General features: G+C 40.7%; 1 protein-coding gene across 9 annotated transcripts in view; it reads left to right on the top strand.

The window, feature by feature from the left end:
* Window positions 1-22,566, top strand: part of ADGRL3 (adhesion G protein-coupled receptor L3) — a 777,598-nt gene extending 755,032 nt beyond the window's left edge. For 4 of the 9 annotated variants that reach the window (XM_078676566.1, XM_078676564.1, XM_078676567.1 and 1 more), the window contains 2 exons: window positions 10,639-10,656; window positions 20,185-22,566. In XM_078676566.1, the coding sequence (XP_078532692.1) occupies window positions 10,639-10,656; window positions 20,185-20,987 (821 nt within the window). In that variant the 3' untranslated portion in view covers window positions 20,988-22,566. Of the gene's footprint in view, window positions 1-10,638; window positions 10,691-20,184 lie in introns of all 9 variants that reach the window. The other 5 variants (XM_078676569.1, XM_078676568.1, XM_078676565.1 and 2 more) reach the window with 2 other exon arrangements.
* The last annotated feature ends 326 nt before the right edge of the window (window positions 22,567-22,892 follow it).

Genomic DNA, 22,892 nt, shown 5'->3' with positions numbered 1-22,892 from the left:
AAATGAAGCCGCATCGTATTGTGATTTTATAGTGTTGTCATCCTGCTAACAGCCTCTCTTTTTATGGGAGATTCAGCGAGAGATGGCTTGAGCAGGTACACTTGTGCCCAGTCTGGCCTACTATCTGATAGAGGGTATTGGGCTTAGCCAATGGTGAGATGCATGACTGGCTCCTGTCATTTAAGAGGCTGAGCACCATGATCCGGGCAGAAACTTGCATGTGTGTCTGATACATTCTATCTGGGTTTAATGTCCTGTAGGTTCCCTCTTTCCAAGGATTTAGCTGCAAATGGCAAAATCGAGTAGCCGTTTATTCTGCAGCCGTCAAGCAAGCAAGATAACTGTACAGAGAGCATGTTAGAAATTATTATAAACAAGAAGTAGCCTATATCGCATATTACAGCATGTTCTTCTGTCAGAATGTGTGCTTGTAATACAATTGTACACCTGGTTATAGGGGCTACCAGTTATTATGTATGTATTAACATGTCCTTAAATACTTTGCTTAACATATTGAAAGAGGTTTAAACCTATAGCACAAGTTAGAAGGACAACTTGTAAGTCTGAGGTCTTCGACTTTTCCCATAGTGAGAGCTACTTTGGATCATGGAAAACTGTCCTGGGCCACTGTTTAATAAAACATAGAGGGAAAGGGTAAGAAAAACAGAAACAGAGGAAAGAGAAACAGAGAGAGAGAATGTGAATACTGAGCGAACAAGAGGAAAAAAGACAGCTGAGAAAGAAATTAGAAAAAGAAAGAAGACGAAACAGGCTAAGAAAGTGAGAATGAAAGAAAGGAGAGAAAGAAATACATATGGAAGAGAACGCATGATGAAGAAAAATTAGAGAATGAAAGGAGAAAAAAGGATGTGAAGGAAAGAGAGGTAGAAACTAGATAACAAATCAACGAAAGATTTGTTGGGAAAGGCATGAAATAGAGTAAGAAATGAGAACAGGTATTTGTAATGCAATAGGACTCGCATTTACGCAAGACCTATTGCATTGCAACACAAGTAAAGGCTCCAGTAGCCATGGAAGGATACCAATGACGACATGGCCATCGTAAGGAGGGACTAACAGCCTACAGTCGATCACGCACGAAGGGGGACATTGTCTAGATCTAGTATATTCCAACTTTAACATTTCTACCGATATACCATGCCCCATCTCATGGACAGACCACTTTCCGGTACTTTTTTCCTGGCACACAAACAAAACCCGTATGGTGCCCACTCCTAAAACTGAGGAACGTCCCAGGAAAATTAATATTCCGGATTTAGCGAAGGTCCTCTCCCATTCTACCCCAATGAAAGCTCATAACCTAGATGAGGCTGTAGACAACTTTTCATCCTGGATAAACTCCTCCATCGAGTCACTACCAAAAAGCAAGGGTAAAAATAACCATAGGATCTCCCCTACTTCCCCCTGGTATACTGATCAACTAAAGATTTTAAAAACAGGATGCAAGGCGCTAGAGCGAGTATGGAGAAAGAACTATTGTCCCACTGCTAAAACTGAACTTCGCGCAGCTCAAAAAAATTACTACGCAGCAATAAAAACCGCTAAAGGGGAATTCTATGCTTCTAGAATTTTTAAAGCCAAAAACAACAGTCGAGAAATCTTCTCCATAGTTAAAAGCTTTACTGCCCCGATAGCAGAGAAGACAGCTATTCCACCCTCCACAGACTGGTGCGAACAACTCTCTACTTTCTTCATCGAAAAAATCCAAAAAATTCAAGACAGTCTGAGTATCCCTGTCCTCCCACTTGCCCTACAATCAGACTTAGCCTTAACTGGCCAACCCCCCTCTCCTTTACGTCCCCTACTATCAAGAGCTAAAGCAGAACTGACCAAATTTACTCATGTAGAAAGTACAGATGTAATGACCATATTAAAAACTCTGAAATCTGGGTCACCTATAGATCCTTGCCCTGCAAGGGTCCTGAATGGAATAGCTGAAATAATCACCCCCATGGTCACCACACTGGTTAATGAATCCCTATCCTCAGGAACTGTGCCCACCAAGTGGAAACAAGCCAAACTTCTCCCTTTAATAAAAAAACCTACCGCAGATCCGTCGATCACCTCTAACTACAGACCCATATCACTCCTACCAGCCCTTGCCAAAGTCTGTGAAAAGGCAGCATTCAGGCAATTAGAGAGATTCGTTGAATCCTCTGAAGCTCTCCATCCTGCCCAATCAGGGTTCCGCACCTCTTTCAGCACGGAAACTGCATTGGTGGAAGTGGCTGAGGCCATTAGGAAATGCCTTGACGGGGGCGGCAGAGCGGCCCTTATTCTTTTGGACCTCTCTGCCGCATTCGACACGGTGCCCCACATCCAGCTCTTGGCGAGACTGGAGGACATAGGCATCTCCGGCACGGTCCTGGATTGGATTAGGTCTTTTCTATCGGACCGTACCCAACAGATTTGGCTTCCCCCTTATCATTCCTCTAACAGAAGGGTGGAAACTGGCGTACCTCAGGGATCGACCCTAAGTCCCCTTTTATTTAATATTTATCTAACTCCTCTTGTTCGGCTAGCAGAGAGCTGGGGTGCCAAGATAATGGCTTACGCCGACGACACCCAGCTTCTCTTCACCTGGCCAAAGGAGAACTTATGTACCTCAGGAGTTCGCCAATGCCTCTCCTCCGTATTCACCTGGCTAGCCAAATCATCCCTCAAATGCAACGAGGATAAAACAGAAATCCTGCTCTACGGCCAATTCCCCAGTGACTTTAAGGAGTCCATCTGGCCCGGTGAATCAACATGCCCCAAGGGAGAGAACGGGATTGCCAAGAATCTTGGAATTTGGTTCGGAGCCGACTTATACTTCCGCGACCAGATTTCTCGCTTGGCAGGAACATGCTTTGGAACTCTGACCACTCTTCGCAAGTTCTTTCCCCTCCTTCCTCAATCGGCGAAAGAAACGGTTGCCAGGGCTCTGGTACTCGCCCGGCTGGACTACTCAAACGCCCTCTATTTAGGGGCTCCTGACTATATGATCAAAAAACTACAGGTTATCCAGAATGCCACGGTGAGACTCATTTTTAACATCCCCAGGAGACTCAGCGTGCGCAAACAGCTGAAGAATCTTCACTGGCTCCCTGTGGCTCAACGAGTGCGCTTTAAAACTTTGGTCATCGTCTACACGGCCCTCAATGGACCATGCCCCTCTTACCTAGCCAAAAGGTTCACACCCTACCTCCCTTCCCGTCAGCTGCGCTCCGCCTCCAAAAAGCAGGTGATCATCCCCAGATTTAGAAGAGTCCGCCTGGGCGGACAATCCCTCATGGTAAAGGGAGCTCAAATGTGGAACGCCCTGCCAGACGCTCTTAGACACGCTCCCAATCTGACCAATTTTAAAAAACTGCTCAAAACTCACCTCTTTCAAACTCATGATTAGCATACCTCCTTCCCACTCTGTCTCAGTTTCATTCCCGCGCCAGGACAGTCTTGACTATCGGAGCGCGCTACAAAACCTCATATAACATATATAACATATAAACCAATCGGAAGGCAGCATTCAGAAAGGACAAAGACAAGTCAATGAAAAATTTGGGTGGGGGAGTGGGCGTGGCTTCTCCCCCATCCTCTACTACCACAAATCCACCCCAGAGCAGCGCTTGCGCACTGGCTCAGGGCTTGACGTTAAAAGAAAAGTATAGAAAGTAATAAAGCAAGCAAAACAGAAAGAAAGGTAGGTGGAGAAAAAACAGGAAGAGGCAGACAAAAAAGCCAAGCCTGAAGAAAGGAAAGCAATAGGGAAGGTCATGAAAGAAGCATGGAGAGTAAGACCCAGAGACATTTTCGAAGGATAGAAAGAAGGCGAGAAAGCACATAGATTTAAGAAAGGAAAACAAATGAAGACAGAAGTAGAGAAAAAATGGAAGTGGAAAAAGAAAGAAAAGGTGCAAAATTAAAGAATTGAAGCAAAAAAGAAAAGAACAAAAGGGAAAGAAAAGAACGAAAGAGAAAAAAGGGAAAGAAGGAAAGAAAGAGAGGAAAATAAGAGTAGCAAAGAAAGAATTAAGACAAGAAGCGTAAAAGTTGATAAAGATACAGCAAAAAAGACATTCAGGGAATAAAAAAAGAAGACAAAAGAAGCAGAAAGAATTTGAGAAAGAATAAAGAGAAGGAAATAAGTATAAGAAGAACGAAGTTCAGAATAAACATTTGAAAGAAAGGAGGACAAAGGCCGATGTAATGAGAATACCAAAAAAAAGGGAAAAAGAAACAAGTAAAGAAGGAAAGAAACATATTTTTCAGAAAGCTGTAGGCTACATCGTCTTGCACCCATCGGCTTGCAAGTTCTTACCGAAATGGGCGCAGTATTTTAGAATGCTACTTAGCTTGTTGGCAGCTGAGTATTCTAAAACCAGATGCCAGGTATTATCATGTGTGAGCTCCCCAGAAGCAGCCTGCAAGCTACTGGTAGCTTATAAGCGACCCATTGGCGAAACCTGAATAAATACTTTTTGGACTATGATGCACTCGTTGCAAAATTGCCAGATTTGTTATGAGATATGCTACTTGTCATTTTGCTCTTCCATATCTGAACAAGCATCCCCAAAACAATGTGAATAAACCATTTCCCATAATGTGCTGGTGATGCTTTAGCTAATGCTTCTCAAATCTTTAAAACTTTCGCTTTTTTACTGCTACAACGTCAAATCCTGCCACTAATTTTGGGCTGAATTTTCGATGCACTATGAAAAAAGCTTAATGGTGCTTGAACACTTTGCCATTATGGTGACTTCTTACCATTGGCTATACATGTAAATATAGATGAACACCCATTATCTCATAATTTTATGAGTATTTATGTACACTTTGCAAATGTATCACTATCAAGAACACACTTGCATATTCACTTCCAGCTAGGTCAAGATTAATGTTTCCAGAATGAGAATAGTGTGTGACCGCCACTATATTTTATAGGGATGTTGGGGAGAAGTTTCCTCCATTGTTATTTTTTCGTCAGTGGAGAAACAAGGAGAACTGTGCAAATTGACTTTTGCCATACATTTACCATTAGTTTTGTAGACATTTGGCATATATAATGTTATGCATTTGAATATTCCTGGTGACCTGTGACATTTCCACACTTACCTTCTTGGGTACGACTGATTTAGTTCCTTTATGTCCCTGTGCCTCAAATCATAAATTTGAGCAGTAAAACATGTTAAAGAACAATTGTATTGGTTGATTTCTAGTACTCTCTCTATTGTATTTAACATACTCTTCTAATTAGTTACAATTTGGTCTGTGTTATCTGTTCTGTTTGTATGATAGAGGCAATATGGCTGAACCGTGCATGCCTCTACAACACTGCACTAACCACGAATATGTCTGAACTACGCATTACTTTACTCACACATGCCTTTACCACAAAATGTTGTGGTAATGGCATGACAGGTAAAGGTATATGTGTGGTAAAGTTCACACCTGAGCCCCCAGAGCCCAAAACAAATCCGACCCGAGCCCTAAAAACGACCCTACCTGAGACCTAAAAATTAACCCGACCCCCACGAGCCATAAAAAATACACTGACCCCCAGCCCTAAAAGCTACCCTACCCCCTCAGCTCTAAAAGCTACCCTGAACCTCCCAACCTGTAAAAGGTACCATGATTCCCCTGAGCCCAACAAACTGCCCCAAGCCCTAAAAACTAACCGACCCCCCAGCACTAAAATCTAACCCAACCCCCACCTGAGACCTAAACATTTTCCCGACCCCAACCCCGAGCCCTACTATCGACCCCAGTCCTTAAAAACGACCTCCCACCTCCCAAAACAGAGCCTCAGCTCCACTTGCTGACTCTCCACGTCCACCCTGATCCTTCCTGTTCCTGGGCCCGCCCATTCCAGCATCTAGACCGTGCATATGCCTTAACCACGCACATGTGTGGTTAAGTCACATGCGTGGTTAAGGAAAGTGTGGTTGCACTTGTGGGGAAACGGCACTCGTGGCTTACCCCGCATTGAAAAGGCTGTTTTCCTATCTGATCTCAATCTGACCCCACACATCCCAGAGACAAAACACTCCTCCTGCTATGAAGGTGTTCTCTTTAAAGAACCCAGCTGCTTCTTAGAGGTGGGTCTGGGACATGTCAAGTACCTAACAATATGAATAGATAATGCAGTAAATCATTCCTTGTACACAAGGTCACTCTACTGTGTAGAGCTTACCTGGGATGAGGTTCTTGGTCTGATGAAGTGTATTCAAAGACATGTTTTGACCAGTTTTCCTTTAAATTATTTTATTTAGTCTACAACTGTTTTTACATTCATAGATTTTCTTAAATAATATGTTATGTTTAACTTTCCTGACCTGTTTGGTCAATTTGGTCTCATTATTAGAAAAGGATAACAGTGAAGATCATGTTAGGCCTGTGTCAAGAGCAGCTAGAGAAAAACATAGGCTTGGAGGGCAAGGCTAAACACCACTTAGTGCCTGTATCGAGCAAGGAAGTAATGAAGCATGTACAGACATAGGATACTATTACTGACAGAGCATGGCCTGTATATAAAAACGGCAGTGAGTGGAAATGTGCATTAGACAGGAGGTTGCTTATCTGCAATTTCATGTTCTTTTTAAGTCAAGGTTGGTGTTGATATTGCATTCATCCAAAGAATGCTCTAAGAAGGAGAGGCGCTTGGATTTCACACTTGAGGGAAAGGAAGTCTTATCAGTCTTTGTGCTCATGCAGTGCCATTCACTGACATCTTTCTCAATTTCGGAATTTCTGTTTTCTTCAGGAAACACAAAACAGATTTTAAGTAAGGTCTGTTATATAGCATGTCAGATCAGCAGCACATAAATTATTTTCCTATCCAGAATTACCATCATCATTTAAGGACAGACACAATTATTGGAGTTTGACTAAATTACACAGATTCAAACCTCAGAAATTGATGATTTTTGGTCAGCGCTGCATTAATATGTTAAATATTAGGCTTCTGTAAGGCAATAAAACTGGACTTCTGCTTAATAAATGACAAAGATAATAGTGGATGGCCTTCAAGTGTTTCAGACACACAGATGCATTCCTATGATATCCAAAAGTCAACCTTAATCTTAAACGGTTTCTGTGGTCTGCCAATAGATATGTTTTCACATTTCATGTTGTAGGAAATTCAAATATTGTTATGCATCCACTCTTCAATATTGTATTTGTAATGGTGTTGATATTGAAGAAAGACAGAATCAGGAAGGCAATTTGTGCTGCTTTTCTGCATGTCTGCTAAATTAAATTAATAAATTAGTGTGAGCATTGAGTTCTGGTCATTCAAATTCTTGAGAAACAGTAGCCAACTTAAGAAATTACTATAACACATTAAAAGAAACTGATATATTTCTAACATTGCTTGGTTTCAATATCATTCTGGCCACTGCATCTTTATCATTCACTTGTAAGAAACCTTCTTAATCACCATTTTGGATATTTAATAGTAGATGGGCTGTCAACTCCAAAAATTGCTATGTTCAAAGTTTTTCTGAAGGAAAACCTTGAGAAAATCAGAAAATTTGCTTCGGTCCCAACATATTTTTAGATTTTGTTTAGGTAGTCTAAATAGACACAATTTAAAGTATTCCAAAAACAGTATGTGTATGCAAATGTTGGTTTCCTATGAAGATGGTGGCACCCAAGACAGATGATGAAAAATAACTGAACAGCAGGCAATCTCCGGAATGCTTGAATTCATGCAGAAAAGTGCGTGAATGTAAAATTATGCAAGAAGGGAGCATCAGCCACTCTGGATACATAAATAGTCTACTTTAATAGATAGTTAGGTGAGACATGACCTGTCGTATGTACTTCTCTAATGCCCAACCCCTTGCTCACTAATTATCTTCATAGTTCTATTTTGCATTCCATATACTTGTCTATAATTTCCATTTGGGCAAATGAAAACAAGAGTAGTAACAAGGTCAAGAAACAGTGTTTAGTTTCCTTGTGTAGAGTGGTGTGCTGTGATCTATTTGTATGTGTGTGTGTGTTTGTGTATGTGTGTATAGATTTTCTACCACTCCATTAGTCAGCCCTGCGTGAAGGGATTGAAATCAGCATGTTTGTATAATTGCTGTGAGTCTCCACACATTTCTATTTCATATGCTGTATGGTAATAAATTCAGATTGAAAAGAAGTTTACTTCAACTCATTTTCTATACATATTTAATTTCTAGCAATAAGCATTTCTTTTTTTCAGTCACTGTTCTAACAATATAAATACCGAGTATGTTGAGTATAATGAAATGTCATGATAGCTTTTTGCATTCTGAGGAATTTTGCCTTGCAAAATACTGTGCCCTACTAATCTAATATTGTTTTAACATCAAAAGCCCTTTAGTGAAATATATCCTATGGTTGGGTACATTGATATGTCAATAGGTAGAAGGACTAATATAGTCTATAGCTTTTGCAGGTAGATTCATAGGTTTAGTTCACCTTGGTAGATGGCGCAATACAGATATGTGGCCACAAAGATGAATAGAGAAGTAGGTCAACATACAACAGTCAAAGTGTTTTTTGTATGTATGCATGCATGTTTGCGCATTTCTCTTTTTGTGTGTGTCTGTAAATTATTTAAGTTTCACATAAAAGTCCATTGTCTTAAGCAAATTACATATCTAAACATCTCAACTGTCAGGGAAGTTAAGCTACTTAATCATGACCTGAAGTTAGGATAGCTGATCAGGTCAAATATATTTCATTAGATCTGGAATTTAACGTGACACATTAAGGTAACTTCAACTACTATTTAAAAAAAAAAACACATTTATAATACATTTGTATTTATAGTGCATCTTTTGAAGGCTGCCCCTTCTCCCATTTTACCTGGTAATTGAGACTATTTTTTTCAGAATTAAATATTATACATTGAAGGTAGCGAAAGACGATACTACAATGCATCCAATTCCTTCTATAGCCTAGCAGATGGTCTGCTACAACAAGGAGCCCAATTAAATCTCACAATAGCAACTCATGCTGCAAAGCATCCTTGTGTCATATTAATTAGAGAGCATCATTCGTTTTATTTAAAAAAATGGTTTGTTAGATAATTGTAGGTTTGTGAGGCAACTTGGCTTTTCATTGTAGTAGCTTTGCATGTATAATGGCCAGCCAGTGGTTGAGTGAATTTGTTTGCACCACCAACACATTATCTACTAATGGGGACTCGTGGGGAACTAATTGATGTAGCATAGAAAACAGAACTGTGGTAAATCTCTTTGGACAAAAGCAACTACCAGGGTACAGCAGAATAGCTACTCTATTACTTTTTCACTAAGTCTGAAAGGAAAAATCTGAGACTCCACTTCATAGCCCCTCCGCATCAGAACAAATCTAATTACACAATCTGGAAACATGTAAATTCCCTCTACTACATGTTTCTGGTGTCTTCAATAGTGGAGCAAAGAGTTCACTGTGTGACCTCTTGTAATTTGCAAGCTAGTGATCAATTTTACAGTTTTGCTATTTCATGAGGAAATAGGCAGAGAAAAGGATAGGTCCATGCTCAGTTGTGTGGCATCTTTAGGCCGCAGGCTATCAACCTAAGTGCGAAAATTAGGAAGCCTTTTCTCCTCTCCTGAGTGAACCTTTGTAAATATAGTTATAATAGAGCCTATGCTGTACAGCTTATTACATACTGTATTATATAGGCAGACTCAAGCTCCCATGACATAAAAAACATTTTTGCCAATTATGTATTTTTATATAATGTGTTATTTTTAGTAACATTCGTTGTAGCACAAATAATTCTAATTATAAATATGTATAAATTAAGTTTAACGTCTTGTGAAATAAAGGACCAGATTTACTAAGCATTTGCCACACCAGTTGACGCCTTGCGTCACTTTTCATCTACTTACCCTTCACCTACTTACCCTGCTTCGGGGAGGCGTTACCTGGTTGGAGTATGGACCTTCCCATGCATCCTCCCATGTATTTTAATGCAAACACAGATTTACGTAAGTCAGTAAACATAGGTTTGTGCCAAAATGGTGCACCTACCTGACCTTGGTGTTATGAGGTGTGCCATGACTATGGTACATTTCTTCTCTCTCTGTGTCTTCATGCCAAATATAGACTAAAAATAGAGTTACAATTACATAGCCTCTGTCTGACGACCTCTTTATCGCTTGAACTCTTGTACTAATCTTCACCCATTTAGAATGTATGGATTTATTTTCTGAAAGTTAGAAGGTCTGTGTAGCCTGAACAATACATACCAAGACATTTTCTTCGTTAACTTCAACTAAGACGATCACTTAAGTGTTAATTGTAATCTACTTTTAGTTTGACGAATGTCCACATGTAGAATAGGTCAGAACTAAAGTTTATGGTCCCTTTAAATATTAAATATTATTTTGAATAAAGAAGAAAGACTCGTCATTGAAAATCTTAACAAATGCAGTTTACAAAAAAATGCAACATGTGTTTTGCTTGTGTCTTTGGATTTATGAATGGAGTTGTGTTCATGCCATGTAATTTCATGTATTTTGTGCAGAGGGAATGGTTTTTGTTAATCTTTTTCCTACATATCATCAATTTGCTTTATTCTCACGTTTCTTCTACTGTCGCTGTAAGCTTACATGTTGTTTTTTCTTTCCTTTTCTTCATGCTGTCGTTTAGAGCCCTACAGAGAGACAAGTATGGGAGTAAAGCTAAACATTGCATATCAAATGTAATTTTTTTAGTTCACCTAATGCATTACCATTTAAGGACATAGTATTAAAAACAGTTCATCTCACAATATATCAACCAAAGAATACTGATTATAAAATATACAACTATTGAGAAACATTGGCTACAGGAGGAAAATTATCCATACAAATTAGAAATACAAACCTTTGTGTCTTGCTTCATTCTTTCTTTGTTGCAAAACAGCAAATGTATTTATTATCTTTTGTCTGTGAGTTAAATTGTTTTTAAATTGAAAAAAATCTTTATTTGCTAAGTACGTCATTATCTTTTTACCCATTTCAATTCACTGTTTTCTTTGTCATTGCCTGTTTCTGTGTCATAAGCTGTTCACACAGTTTGTTTTCATGTAGAAAAACATCTTCAGGAATCTGCTGCTCTGTGAGAAATTCAACAAAGAGGATCTTCATGCATAATCCATCCAACCATCAGACTGATCAACGTCATCTCACATTAATATGATAATATTTCAGACCTTTTTGCTTTCTTTGTCTTTGAAACGTGTGTTGCTTACAACTGCCTTTCTGCCATGTAGAGTTTAGTATGTGCAGTTGACTGATTAGTTTCCAATAGGGAACAAGAGCAATGGTCACTTTAATGAAATATACTTTATTGTTGTGAAGTTCGACTTTATCACTCTCTGGTGTCACAAAGTTCATTCACTCTACTGAAGGTTTCTCACCTAGTGTAATGTTTTTTTATATTCTTTCTCTTAAAAGAAACACTTTCACAAATGGTGGTATCCTATTTGATAAGTAGCCAAACCCCCGATAAACAGACAACTATTGGACACATCGACTGCTTCATTGACCTATTATGATGCATTAATATACTGTGTCAGACCATCAACACACAAGCCATCAAAATGTGTTCATTGATAACCACCATGTTAGAATTCTTTTAGTTTTAGGGTTTAGTTAAAATTTAAAAAATCTAACTCTGGAATTTGCTTGGGTAACCAGGGTTATCATACTTTCACGCAACACCTTGAAGCATTGTATTAAGGGAAAGGACAGGAATGTGCAGTATTTAAGATTATATAGTGCATTCCTGTCCTTTCTTGCACTGACACACAATGTGCTGCCTTGCCCCAACACTAGCCTCCTTGCACCAGGGTGTTTATGTGAAGGAAGGGGCACCTTCCTGGTCAAAAACATTCAACAGAGGCATTTTCCTCATACTTTGTGTGCTGCAGAAAGCAGCTCACTTAGAAAGAGACAAAAACAAGGAGAAATAAAGATATTTTTCCTTGTTATGCCTTCCCTGGGGATGCATAGAATTTTGACGCATTCCCAGGTCTACCACTCATGGTAAATCTGGCAATGCACCACAATCCATTGGTGGATACATGGGAACACCCATGCTCCACCCTCAGAACGCCTCCCTGGGGCAGAGTAACGCAAGGCAGAGATTTGCAATGCCTTATGTTACCCTAGATTTATCAAGCCATGCAGAGCCAAGCAAGGGGTCTTGCATGGCTTGATAAATTTCACTTAGGTTTTGCGTCGCCCTTGCCTGGATCAAGGGCGAAGAAAAACCTTAATAAATCTGGCCCAGTTAACTTAAATCTTCTAAATTTGTGCTTGAACTGGAAAAAAGATCAACAACCTTAACCACATAGTGGACAGAACTGTATCATTTAAATATCATAAACAGATTTTCAGAATGTTTAGTTGGCATGAGATCGAATTATTATACAGTTCATCTGGTCGCTACAGGCAATGATTTACCCACAAAAACACACAAAAACAGCAACAGTTAACTAATGAAATTAGTGCATGTTTCTCTTAAAGAGATAACTTTTGAAGTTAGTAGCTAAATCCCTAAGCACAGGATTTTTGCCAGAGTATCATGTAAGTAACTGCACACATGACATATTCAAAATACAGGATTTTTAGGTAAATCCAATTTAACAGCCCTTTAATGAGTGAGGAGGGGACACAAAGTCTTCAGTGAACCATGTTGGGGCGCTTTAACGTTAACTATTAAACCATTTATCATACCAAACAAATTGACATTTTCTACAATCGTGCTTGGCCACAATCTATTCTAATAGCGTTAACTGCCAGGTATGCAAATTGGAATTTCAATTTATTTGCCCGACAATATTCTCACAAGGGTTTATCTGAGTACAGTTGTCACATGGACTAATAACAAACGTGCATCTAGGAATAGGAATTAATCATCTTGTTGTAATCAGAGCCTCAGTGAAATAAAAGGGCCTTGCTTATTTAAGAAGAGTTTTTTAAATGTAGGAATATTGCACCACTTTATTTTTTCTATATATAAATAATTTGATAATGCGTACCAATCACCCTAACTGGAGCATCTCGGTGAGCAGTCAACCCAAAGAAGTTGAACGCAAAGTCTAAAACAATTCTGTTTTTATTACTTGCCTAAATGTGCTGTGATCAAAGCAAGTTCAAACAGAAAGTGGCAGTTTATTCCAGAGGGTAGGGGGCAAGACAGGCAGGTTATTCCACCACATCTAGAACGTCGAATATGTGGGACCAACAGTAACTCCTTATCACTGGAGTGCAAATTCCTAGTGAAATGATGGCGCATAAGTCTCTGACAAAGGCACTTAGAACCTTTCCCCTGCAGAGATTTGTAAGCTAAGCAGCATATTTTAGATACTACTCTTTTCTTTACTGGTAGCCAGAATAAAGATTTTAAAAGAGTGCAGGGCGTTCTGGGGTGCTGGTTACAAATTAACTGTGCAGCAATGTTTTGCAGTACCTGTAAGTGAGACAGTAGTGAGTCATGGGTGGAAGTCAATAATGCATTTCCGATATCTAGCTGGTTCACAGCAAAAGCCTGTACCAGGGTCTTTCCTGTGGTCAGTGGGAGGACCGACAGGGCTTTCTTCCATAAATGTAACATGTAGAAATGGAAACCTGTTGTGGATAGAACTTATTCTTTCATATTAAGTTCCTGATCTCCTTAACTCCAAGGTTTTTTACTACTATACTTGGGATGACACCATCCATTTTCTGAAAAAAGGGGAGGGAATATTAGAACTGACAAAAACATTTTCTGCAATAATGTATTCAGAGTATTAAATGTATCATCCAAAGCATTCAGTCAGATGTCAAAATCTACTAGAACATATAAGTTCATAGCTCTCTCAAGAGAGCGGAGGATAAAGTAATGTAGTCAGGTGCAATAAAAAGATCTGTTTTTCTTTCTAAAAATAACCCTTAGAAATTCTCAAAAAACCAAAGGTAAATGTCAGAGACAACATTAACGTTTTGACCAAAACAAAGCCGCATAATTTTAATTCACCAGTCATATATAGCAGAGCTAGCTGTATCGTGTGCCCCCGCCATGCACTGCTTATGACCTCACATATGACATCGCTCATACATAACTTATGACATCCCTGTGACATCTCAAATAACCTAACCATCCAGATATACAAATAATTTTGAACATTAATTGCAGGAGTGAGATATAGGAGCCAGGGTGTCTTGTTTGCGGTCAATTATTTAAAATGTTCTCTGTGCCTACTGTTAGCTTGTCTTTCTGAGTTATGAGCTCATAATCAACAAAAAGGTCTCCCCCCTCCAAACCAGTGTGCAGTGCTAAAATGAATGCAAAAATTTCAATAAAAAGAAGAAATGCCGGCCCTGCAGTTTTTTGATGGCTATTTGATTCAAGCAACAAACCAAATCTTTGTTTTGATTTGTATGGTCTGATTTATTTAACCATTTACTTTTTTTTTTTTTTTTTGAAAACCTTTATTCGAGAAAACAAGGAGATACATGCGCAGGCCCACAACCAACATGGCCGGCCGCAAAACAGTAAGCCAAAAAACCAGGAGAGAGGCATATCAATCGGCAAACAGGATATGTGAAAGTACACCACACAAGGGCGCGGGCATCGTAACAAAGGATAAGAGGTTTTCATTTTTAAATGTTCAAAGGAGAGTAGGGGCTGTGCCAATGCTACACAAGAGACACCAGTGAGGACATCGTCCGTGTTAGTAAAATGCAGGCCACGTTGAGGCTCAAGAGCTACAGTAGCCACGTCTATTTTTCTGTACCATACACAACACCCCTTACCTCACACATATCGGTCACGGTAACATCTGACCGGCCGTTTTGTCTCCTGGGTGAGGAGAATCCAAATGATGAGAAAAAGGGCGGTACAGTGTGGCTTCTGATGGAAACTATTTCTCCATATGCTCTTGAGCCTCAACGTGGCCTGCATTTTACTAGCACGGACGATGTCCTCACTGGTGTCTCTTGTGTAGCATTGGCATTGTGATCCACTCTGTTTTGACTCTCTTTTTGTGACCCCCAGGTGTATTTTGTTGTGATAATACTGTATTTTGGGGCATGCACCTGGCAGGTCGGTAAACTCGCCCTCAGACCCTACTCTCATTGTTTGTTGTGTGCGAGTAGGGGCTGTCACAACAAGGAAATAGCACCACACACCAAATTCCAAAAGACACGGGGGACAAACCCCAATGGCGAACTGAGGCAGGCAAAGACTATAGCAACTAAATAAGCAAGACAACCAAATCAATAATATCGAGGAACAGGTCATGATAGACTCAACAACTTGTCCAGGTACCATCCCAGAAGTCCCACCCCAGAAAAGAAAAAGACAGGGGCATAAGAAGACGCCCGAGATAAGAAGGTGCAAAGCCAAGGGACAGCCAACCCTACAAGAGGAAAGAACCCTCCCAAAGTTAGAAAAGAGCGAAAGGGACCATAGAACAAAACAAACTAAAATAACAAACCCCCCCCACACCCGCCACCCTGCACCCCTGTGATGGCTACGGCCTAGCCCATAAACAGCGTGCCTGTCGCCCCGGAACTGCCCCAAAGAAGGGAAAAATATAACAAGTACAAGAAATGGAGGAGGAGAGGATGAAACAAGGAAGGAGATAAGGATCAACAGATAAAGAAGACAACAACAGACATGTACCCGGCCGCCCGCTCCCGGCCCCACACCCGACAGGATACCAACGGTCGATGCAATCAATGTCCCGCTCACTTAGCACAATCCCAGCAGTGGAAAGAATAGCGACCCAAAAAAGTCATTTTAACCTTGCCCCCTGCGATCATATAAGTCGATGGAGTCCAACCGTCCGGCCAGTGCCGCGGATGAAAGGGGCACATGAAACGGCCAACACAGGATAGGAGGTCGCCCACGAAAGTCCACGCAAAGCACAGTCACAGGTCCAAGAGTGAAACAGACATAAACAGAGCAGTGTGGTTGCATGTCGGAAGCAGCAGGCAGGAGCGACAACAGCAGTCTCCGGAAAGGATGAAAAGTCACGCCACCAGCACATAAAGGAGATGACGAACATGGCGCCCAGAGATGATACACCAGCCAGGTTATGAAACCACGAATTCCAGATAACCCCCCGACCGTCGTGGTCGACATTGCAGCCAAATCAGAACCATCCGCCAACCGCACTATAGGCACCTCGGTATGGAAGGCAACAGGAGCCGGCTCAGGGTGTGGCGCAGTGTACAGCACTGGGGGGCAAGCACAGCCCGTAGTAGAAATAGCATCGAGCTGGCGCCCCAGATCTCGGGCATGAGCACGAAGAGCAATTCCCACAGCCTCCAGAGCACGCAGGACAGCACGGGTCCCAAGCGGTTTGCCAGAAAGGGAGGGCACCTCAGTGTCTTCCACACCAGGCTCACAGAAGAATGGCCGCCCGGGAAGCCAATCGCCATCTTCACTCACAGCCCACTGACCCCTATGCCGACCCTCCACTTGTGACCCTCGGGTCAGAGACAGGGGGGAGACTGTGGACATCGCAGTGCAGGCTCCTACGTTTTCAGCCAACATCCGGACCCCAATTGAGTGCCAAGGATACACCGTCAGTCGCCGAGGTGCAGTGTAGAAAATGGCGTCTGTCACTGGCCGAGAGAACAAAGAAACCGCGCCGACCACTTCCAAGCCGGGCGATAGTGCAGGGTGGTTCCAGCAGATACAATGTATCCGGGCGCTCAAAATGTCAGAGCGGGATGCGGTGCTGTAGCGACAAACACAACTCAGACAGCCTCTCACCAGTTGAGCGGCTCCTCCTCCTTCGTGATGACCGCCGCTGCCGTGGTCGCATCCGGCCAGCTCCGCAAACAAAGCCCCGGTCTCACTGCCACGCAGGGCCGGGAGAGGAGCAAAGGCGATTCACAGCCAATACATCACAGAAATCGCCGGGAGACACACCGGCGCAATCAGGATAGGTTCCGCATGTCAGTCGCTGGGTAGAGGAGCAGGATCAGGGACAGGATGATAGTGAAAAGCGCTAGGATCGGCGGAGCCGAGAAACTAGGCGGCCATCTCGATCACAGGCTAGGCTCCTCAACCACCATTTACTTTTTTATATAAATCTCATCAACTTAAGTTGATGAGATTTATTATGAATCAAATAGCCATCAAAAAACTGCAGGGCCGGCATTTCTTCTTTTCATTGAAATTATGTTATGGTCCAGCTGACCCTGTGTCCCGGGACCTAACTCCTTGTTTTTCGCAAAATGAATGCAAAAGCATATGTTACCATATTTGTCCTTCCCCTGTAAATGACATTGATATGTTGAAAGCAACATTCTTAGAAATGTTTCCACTATCTGCTACAGAACAGTTGCAGAAAACACAAACCTATTGCCTGAATTAGACTGCACAAACATTTTCGTAAGCCCATGTTATAGCGACACAACCAAAAATGCACACCTACAACTTTCTACTTAGCTTTATTCAATGAGTAATAAGTAGCAAACTCTGGCTGAACAGGTGGTAAGATGTATTGAAATGGCTGTTCAAGGGTCATAATTTGTAACAAAGCACTCATCTAAATAGCTGATCGAATTGACTTTTGTAGCTTTAATACCACACACGTTTATACTGACCAGGAAGTTACTATTTCATTCTTGCGGTCCACCATTCTCAAAGTCAGATTTCCACAGGACCTAGGGAATTGTCTTTGTTTTAGCTATCTGGCAGCATTCTTTCGAGATTTATGATATGTTTGTTGCTCACTCTAAATTTATTAGATATTATGCCTAGTAGAACCTTATAGCCTGTGATTAGTGTCTTTCACATTCTACTGGAGTAAACAGTGTTGAGGGCCTTCTCAGAAACAGGCTCTAATTTTAGAGATGTGACAGTCAAGTAGGCTGTGCATAAAAGTTCCATGAACAATACTGCTTGGTTCAAGTTAAATAACAGATTCCTATCGTGGAAAGATAACTGTTTGTTTATTAAGCCCTCTTTCATTGCCAAAACTCAATCTTTGGCTGTTCTGCTTTACATATGCAAATTTGAGGTGGTCAGGTGGAAAAGATACTGAATACTGCATATCTGTTGGCTTACCAAATATTTGAAATGCAGCAATTCAGGTTACAGTTTTTTTAGCTTAGAAAAAAGAGGTTGCCAAAAGTTAACAATTAAAGAGGGCATTTAGGAATAAGGGAATCAATTTTTCTACTGTCGTTTACCTGATCTCTTCAATGCATTCGATCTATCATCTTAGCTTCAGGGGTGGTAATGTTGTCACTAAAGCAGTAAGATTAAGGTGCAGCAGGAGCCTCCATCATTAGACAGAGAATCTTGGCTAAGCTTAATAAGCAACTTAAATTTAAAATTGCTTGATTCACTATTGCACTGTAATTTTCTTCATCAGGATTACTGAAAGAATACCTTGCAAGATATTGTACTCCCGTTTTTTTATGAAAGTTAGTAATGTAAATCCCACCAGTCTTTAACTCTACCTTGCTACCGTATTAGCGAAACTTTAACATTGACATTTTGAAGAAATGTAATTCCTTTCAAAATTTGGGTTCATTATCATTGTATGTTTTCTTTCCTTTCTGCAAAACAAAATATGTTAGGAATTAACAAGAAGTTTACAGGTTATATGAATATTTAGATATAATCATAGAATGAAATTGTGTAAATCAGCTTGCAAGAGTCAAGTTCCTTAGAAAACATTATACCATGACTTTAAAAAAAGCAGTTCCCAAAAAAGCAAGCAATATCGACCTTCATCATAACAAAATACCCAATAGCAAAAGCATCCTCAGTGGTATCCTCTGACGGCCTGATTCACAAAAAGTTGTTTCTGTCAAAATGTGTTCTGCATCTCTTACTACTTTGTTTGCGATAAATTGCTAACATTTCAGATTCTCAAAAAATCACTGAATAGTAAAGAAATCTATGATAGTCATATTTCCTTGAGTGGTCAAAGGAATATGTACGCATGTTTAATTGTAAGTAGGTGTCAAATTCTGCATGCATACATTGAATGCAGATGTACACATGCAGCATTTTTGTTCCTCCCAGAAAAGAATATTGTCCCCATGAAGAAACCTATTCCTCTATACTATCATCCCTTTCCATTCCTACCCTGGAAAGACACTTGATGCTGTCCATGATGACATGAGTAAATTTATATTCACTTAATTTGTGGGAAGCGCTCCTGAAATTGTTGCTGAATACTAACAAATGCACACATTTGTGGGTAATCATCAACTCTTACCCACCCAAAAACCCTCAGCAAACCCTCCCATAATGCTTGGTGTTGTTAGCAAATCTCATTTGTGAGGGTAAAAATCAATTTTTTCTTATTATGTGAATCAAGAATTAGACTTTACTTTCACAAAGATAATTTTGCAAAAACTCTTCAAGCACCTTTAAGAATTGGTTCTTAAGCCACGCAGAACCTGCTAGTTTTTGGAATCTTGTACTGCCCTCTGTGTAGCCATTATGAATTTAACTAAAGAACCTGACTCAGTGCTAAGCATACTGGAAGTGGTATATGGTGGTGGTAGATCTGTTGCAAACAGTCTTTGCTGTCGGAAAGCTCTTCAACATGTTTAAATGGCTAACACATGCTATTCTTAAGACATATTGGCAAATAACATTTAAAAGGTGTGCGCCAGGACCATTGGAAATTATCTATCTTGCCAAAAGAAGTGCCTTACTCATTTGTGGCCAATGTGAAATTATTGAACTCTAAATTATGCAAGGTCTGCTAAACAGACCATGAATGGTAAAGCTGTGTAAACATTGACACAAGTCTATAAATGGTGAAGTTGTGTAAAACTGTGTCAATTTTACATACTTTAGTAGGATTGCCCAGAGCACTTAGACCTTCTGAAAACACAACTGCTTCATGCTATGCCTTTATATCTGTCTAATTTGCAAGAGCTTTCCAAAAAGAATTATCTGTTTGTTAAATGATGTAAGTGTTAGCGCTGGTGATTAGGTTTAGATGTGTTATTCTCAGATGCTATCAAGTGTGCTTACTAGATCCTGGGTAATTGAAACCGGGCACCTTTATTATCAATCTTACAGCGGGCAAATTTAGTTGCAAACATTTTTTTTTACACCTTTGTTGAAAAACATGTTATTTTTTCATGTGCCATGCCTGTTTCAGTGAAAGTTAACATGTTGTGTTAGTCTTTCTGTAGTGTGTTCCTCTAGTTAACACTGTGTTCTCTTGATGTCTTTCAGAGGGGCTTCTGAACAATGCCAGGGATACAAGTGTCATGGATACTCTACCACTGAATGGTAACCACGGCAACAGTTACAGCATTGCTGGCGGAGAATACTTGAGTGACTGCGTGCAGATCATTGACCGTGGGTACAACCACGCTGAGACCGCCCTAGAGAAAAAGATTCTGAAGGAGCTTACGTCCAACTACATCCCTTCCTACCTGAACAACCATGAGCGTTCCAGTGAGCAGAACAGGAACCTAATGAACAAACTGGTGAACAACATCGGCAGTGGGAGTGAGGATGATGCTATTGTTCTTGATGATGCCGCCTCCTTCAACCACGATGAAAGCCTGGGCCTGGAACTAATCCACGAGGAGTCTGATGCCCCCTTGCTGCCACCACGCGTCTACTCCAACGACAACCACCAACCTCACCACTACACCAGGAGGCGCATTGCACAGGAGAACAGTGAAAGTTTTTTCCCCTTGTTAACAAACGAGCACACTGAAGACCTTCAGTCACCAAACAGGGATTCTCTGTACACCAGCATGCCAACACTGGCTGGCATGCCTGGCGCGGAAAGCATTACCACCAGCACCCAAACAGAAGCCACTCCTGCCAAAAGTGGGGATGCTGCTGATGATGTCTACTACAAAAGTATGCCAAATCTGGGCACGAGGAACCACGTCCATCAGCTGCACACCTACTACCAACTAGGCCGAGGCAGTAGCGATGGCTTTATTGTGACACCAAACAAAGATGGAACTCCCCCAGACGAAAATTCCAAAGGACCCGCTCACTTGGTCACTAGCCTATAGAAGATAAGGCAAAAAAAAGGAAGAAATAATAATTATACAAAAAGACGCTAACACCTGGTTTACTTTTCTGATTTAATATAAGCAGTGGTAATCTCGTGTATACTCATGCTGTGCTAAGAACTGACAGACTTTTTTTTATTGGGATTTTTAGGCCAGCCCAGTGGAGAAGATTACCTGTGAATTATCCCTGCGCTTTTATCCCCTCGTCCCTCAGAGAGACTTCATTATGTTAATGAAACGGATATGAAACGGCACTCTTCGTGGCCTTCTTTAATTATGCTGTGTTTGTCGAAACATCCTCAATGCTCTCTTACTGCTCCACAAGGACCTGATTTCGAGGCCGAGGCTGTTTAATAAAAATAAAAAAAGGCCTGGTACCGAGGACATGCAAGGACGAAGGTGCCGCGTGAGAGCAAAAAACTGTCTGGTGCATTGCGTCATGGCTTTTGGTCTACTCGCACCTTGAGCCACCACAGCATGGTGCGCTGTGGAAAACGAGGAAAGAGGAAAAAGACAGTCAAACAGACCTAGTAAAAATGGAAGCCAATTCTAGAGTTACATGCTAAGTGCATATTTTATGTTTTACTGTATTAACGGATTATAAATCAGTCAAACACACTAATGGCAGAAACAACTGAACAATTTATATGTCATGTACAGATACTAGCATTGCACATATAGTATGCTTTCTGTTCCTCCAGAACTTGCGTCCCTGTTTATGTAGTGGAAAAAAATGAACTTTTTTTCTGTTGTGCTGGTCTTGCAAGTTTTGTCTACCAGTAGGAGCCAGTTTTTTCATAAGGCCTTCTTTCGCCATTTTTTTTCCTTGAAGGTTCACTGGGCAAAAATATCACTTTATAATGAATCATTTTCTAAGTAACGTGGACACGAGTTGTTTTGAAAAGAAACAAGAAAAAATGAATTTGGGCTTCATCCCCCACATACTGCCCTACCAACTGCCCCCTTCCCCCCAACAACCACGCTGTATAGCTTTCTCCCAGACGGCGTATTGCCAACAGTACTCTTGTAGAAGAGTGCAGAAAAAAACTTTCTGTTTACGGTGCACAACGGATATATTAAGAACTGTATTTGGCAGGCAATTCTCCCTCACCAGGCAGTAGGTTCGGTTATAGAAGCCAACAGGACTCGATAGAAACTAGCGGGGCTTCTGCATGAGACTGTAGAAGTTAAAGGTGTTCATGGCTGGTCAACGCACTAGGCACTTGTACTGCAGTGGTAACAAAATTTGACTTACGTATAGCAAGAATTAAAACAAATATTTTGGAAGTGAAAACAAAAATCCTCTGTTCGTTATTTTCCTAACAGGAAACTCATTTATTTGGCAGATTTGTCTTTTTTTTTAGCGATGTTGACTTACCAGGAGGTACATTTGCAGCACAGAAGATATTTTTTTTCATTTTCTTTAAATTAATTTATGATTCCTTTTTTTGTACGGTCTCAAAGTTGAATGACCTCATTACTAATATTTGTTGTATAAGTGAAACTTGTTTGCCAACCAATAAACAAATGAATACGACCTAGAACATATGTACTCTATGTATATATGTATGTTTTATTGTATGCCATGGTTGCTCACTCCATCTTTAACTTACAGTTGTGTTTGTCCTTGACCGAGTGTCTTGTCCAAGGTAAGGACTCTCGTTATGCTACAGACTGAATGGGTATTGTATCACACAGTACCGTAGCCAAAAATATCCACTGTCAAGGAAGTACGGGAAACGTATTTAAAGTAATTATGTTATTTTTTAGGTCTGAAAAATTATTTATGAATTCCACGGAAATCATGCATACCCACTTCTAGTTGTGCGTGTATTTCTGAAATGTCTGTATTTGGATTTCCCCTTCCACTAGTAGGGTGTCACTTCTTCAAAACAGAAGTCACTA

The sequence above is a fragment of the Lissotriton helveticus genome, chromosome 2_1 (assembly GCF_964261635.1).
Source record: "Lissotriton helveticus chromosome 2_1, aLisHel1.1, whole genome shotgun sequence".
Lineage (NCBI taxonomy): Eukaryota > Metazoa > Chordata > Amphibia > Caudata > Salamandridae > Lissotriton > Lissotriton helveticus.
The sequence above is the reverse complement of the archived record's forward strand: the minus strand, read 5'-3'. Positions and strand labels throughout refer to the sequence as shown.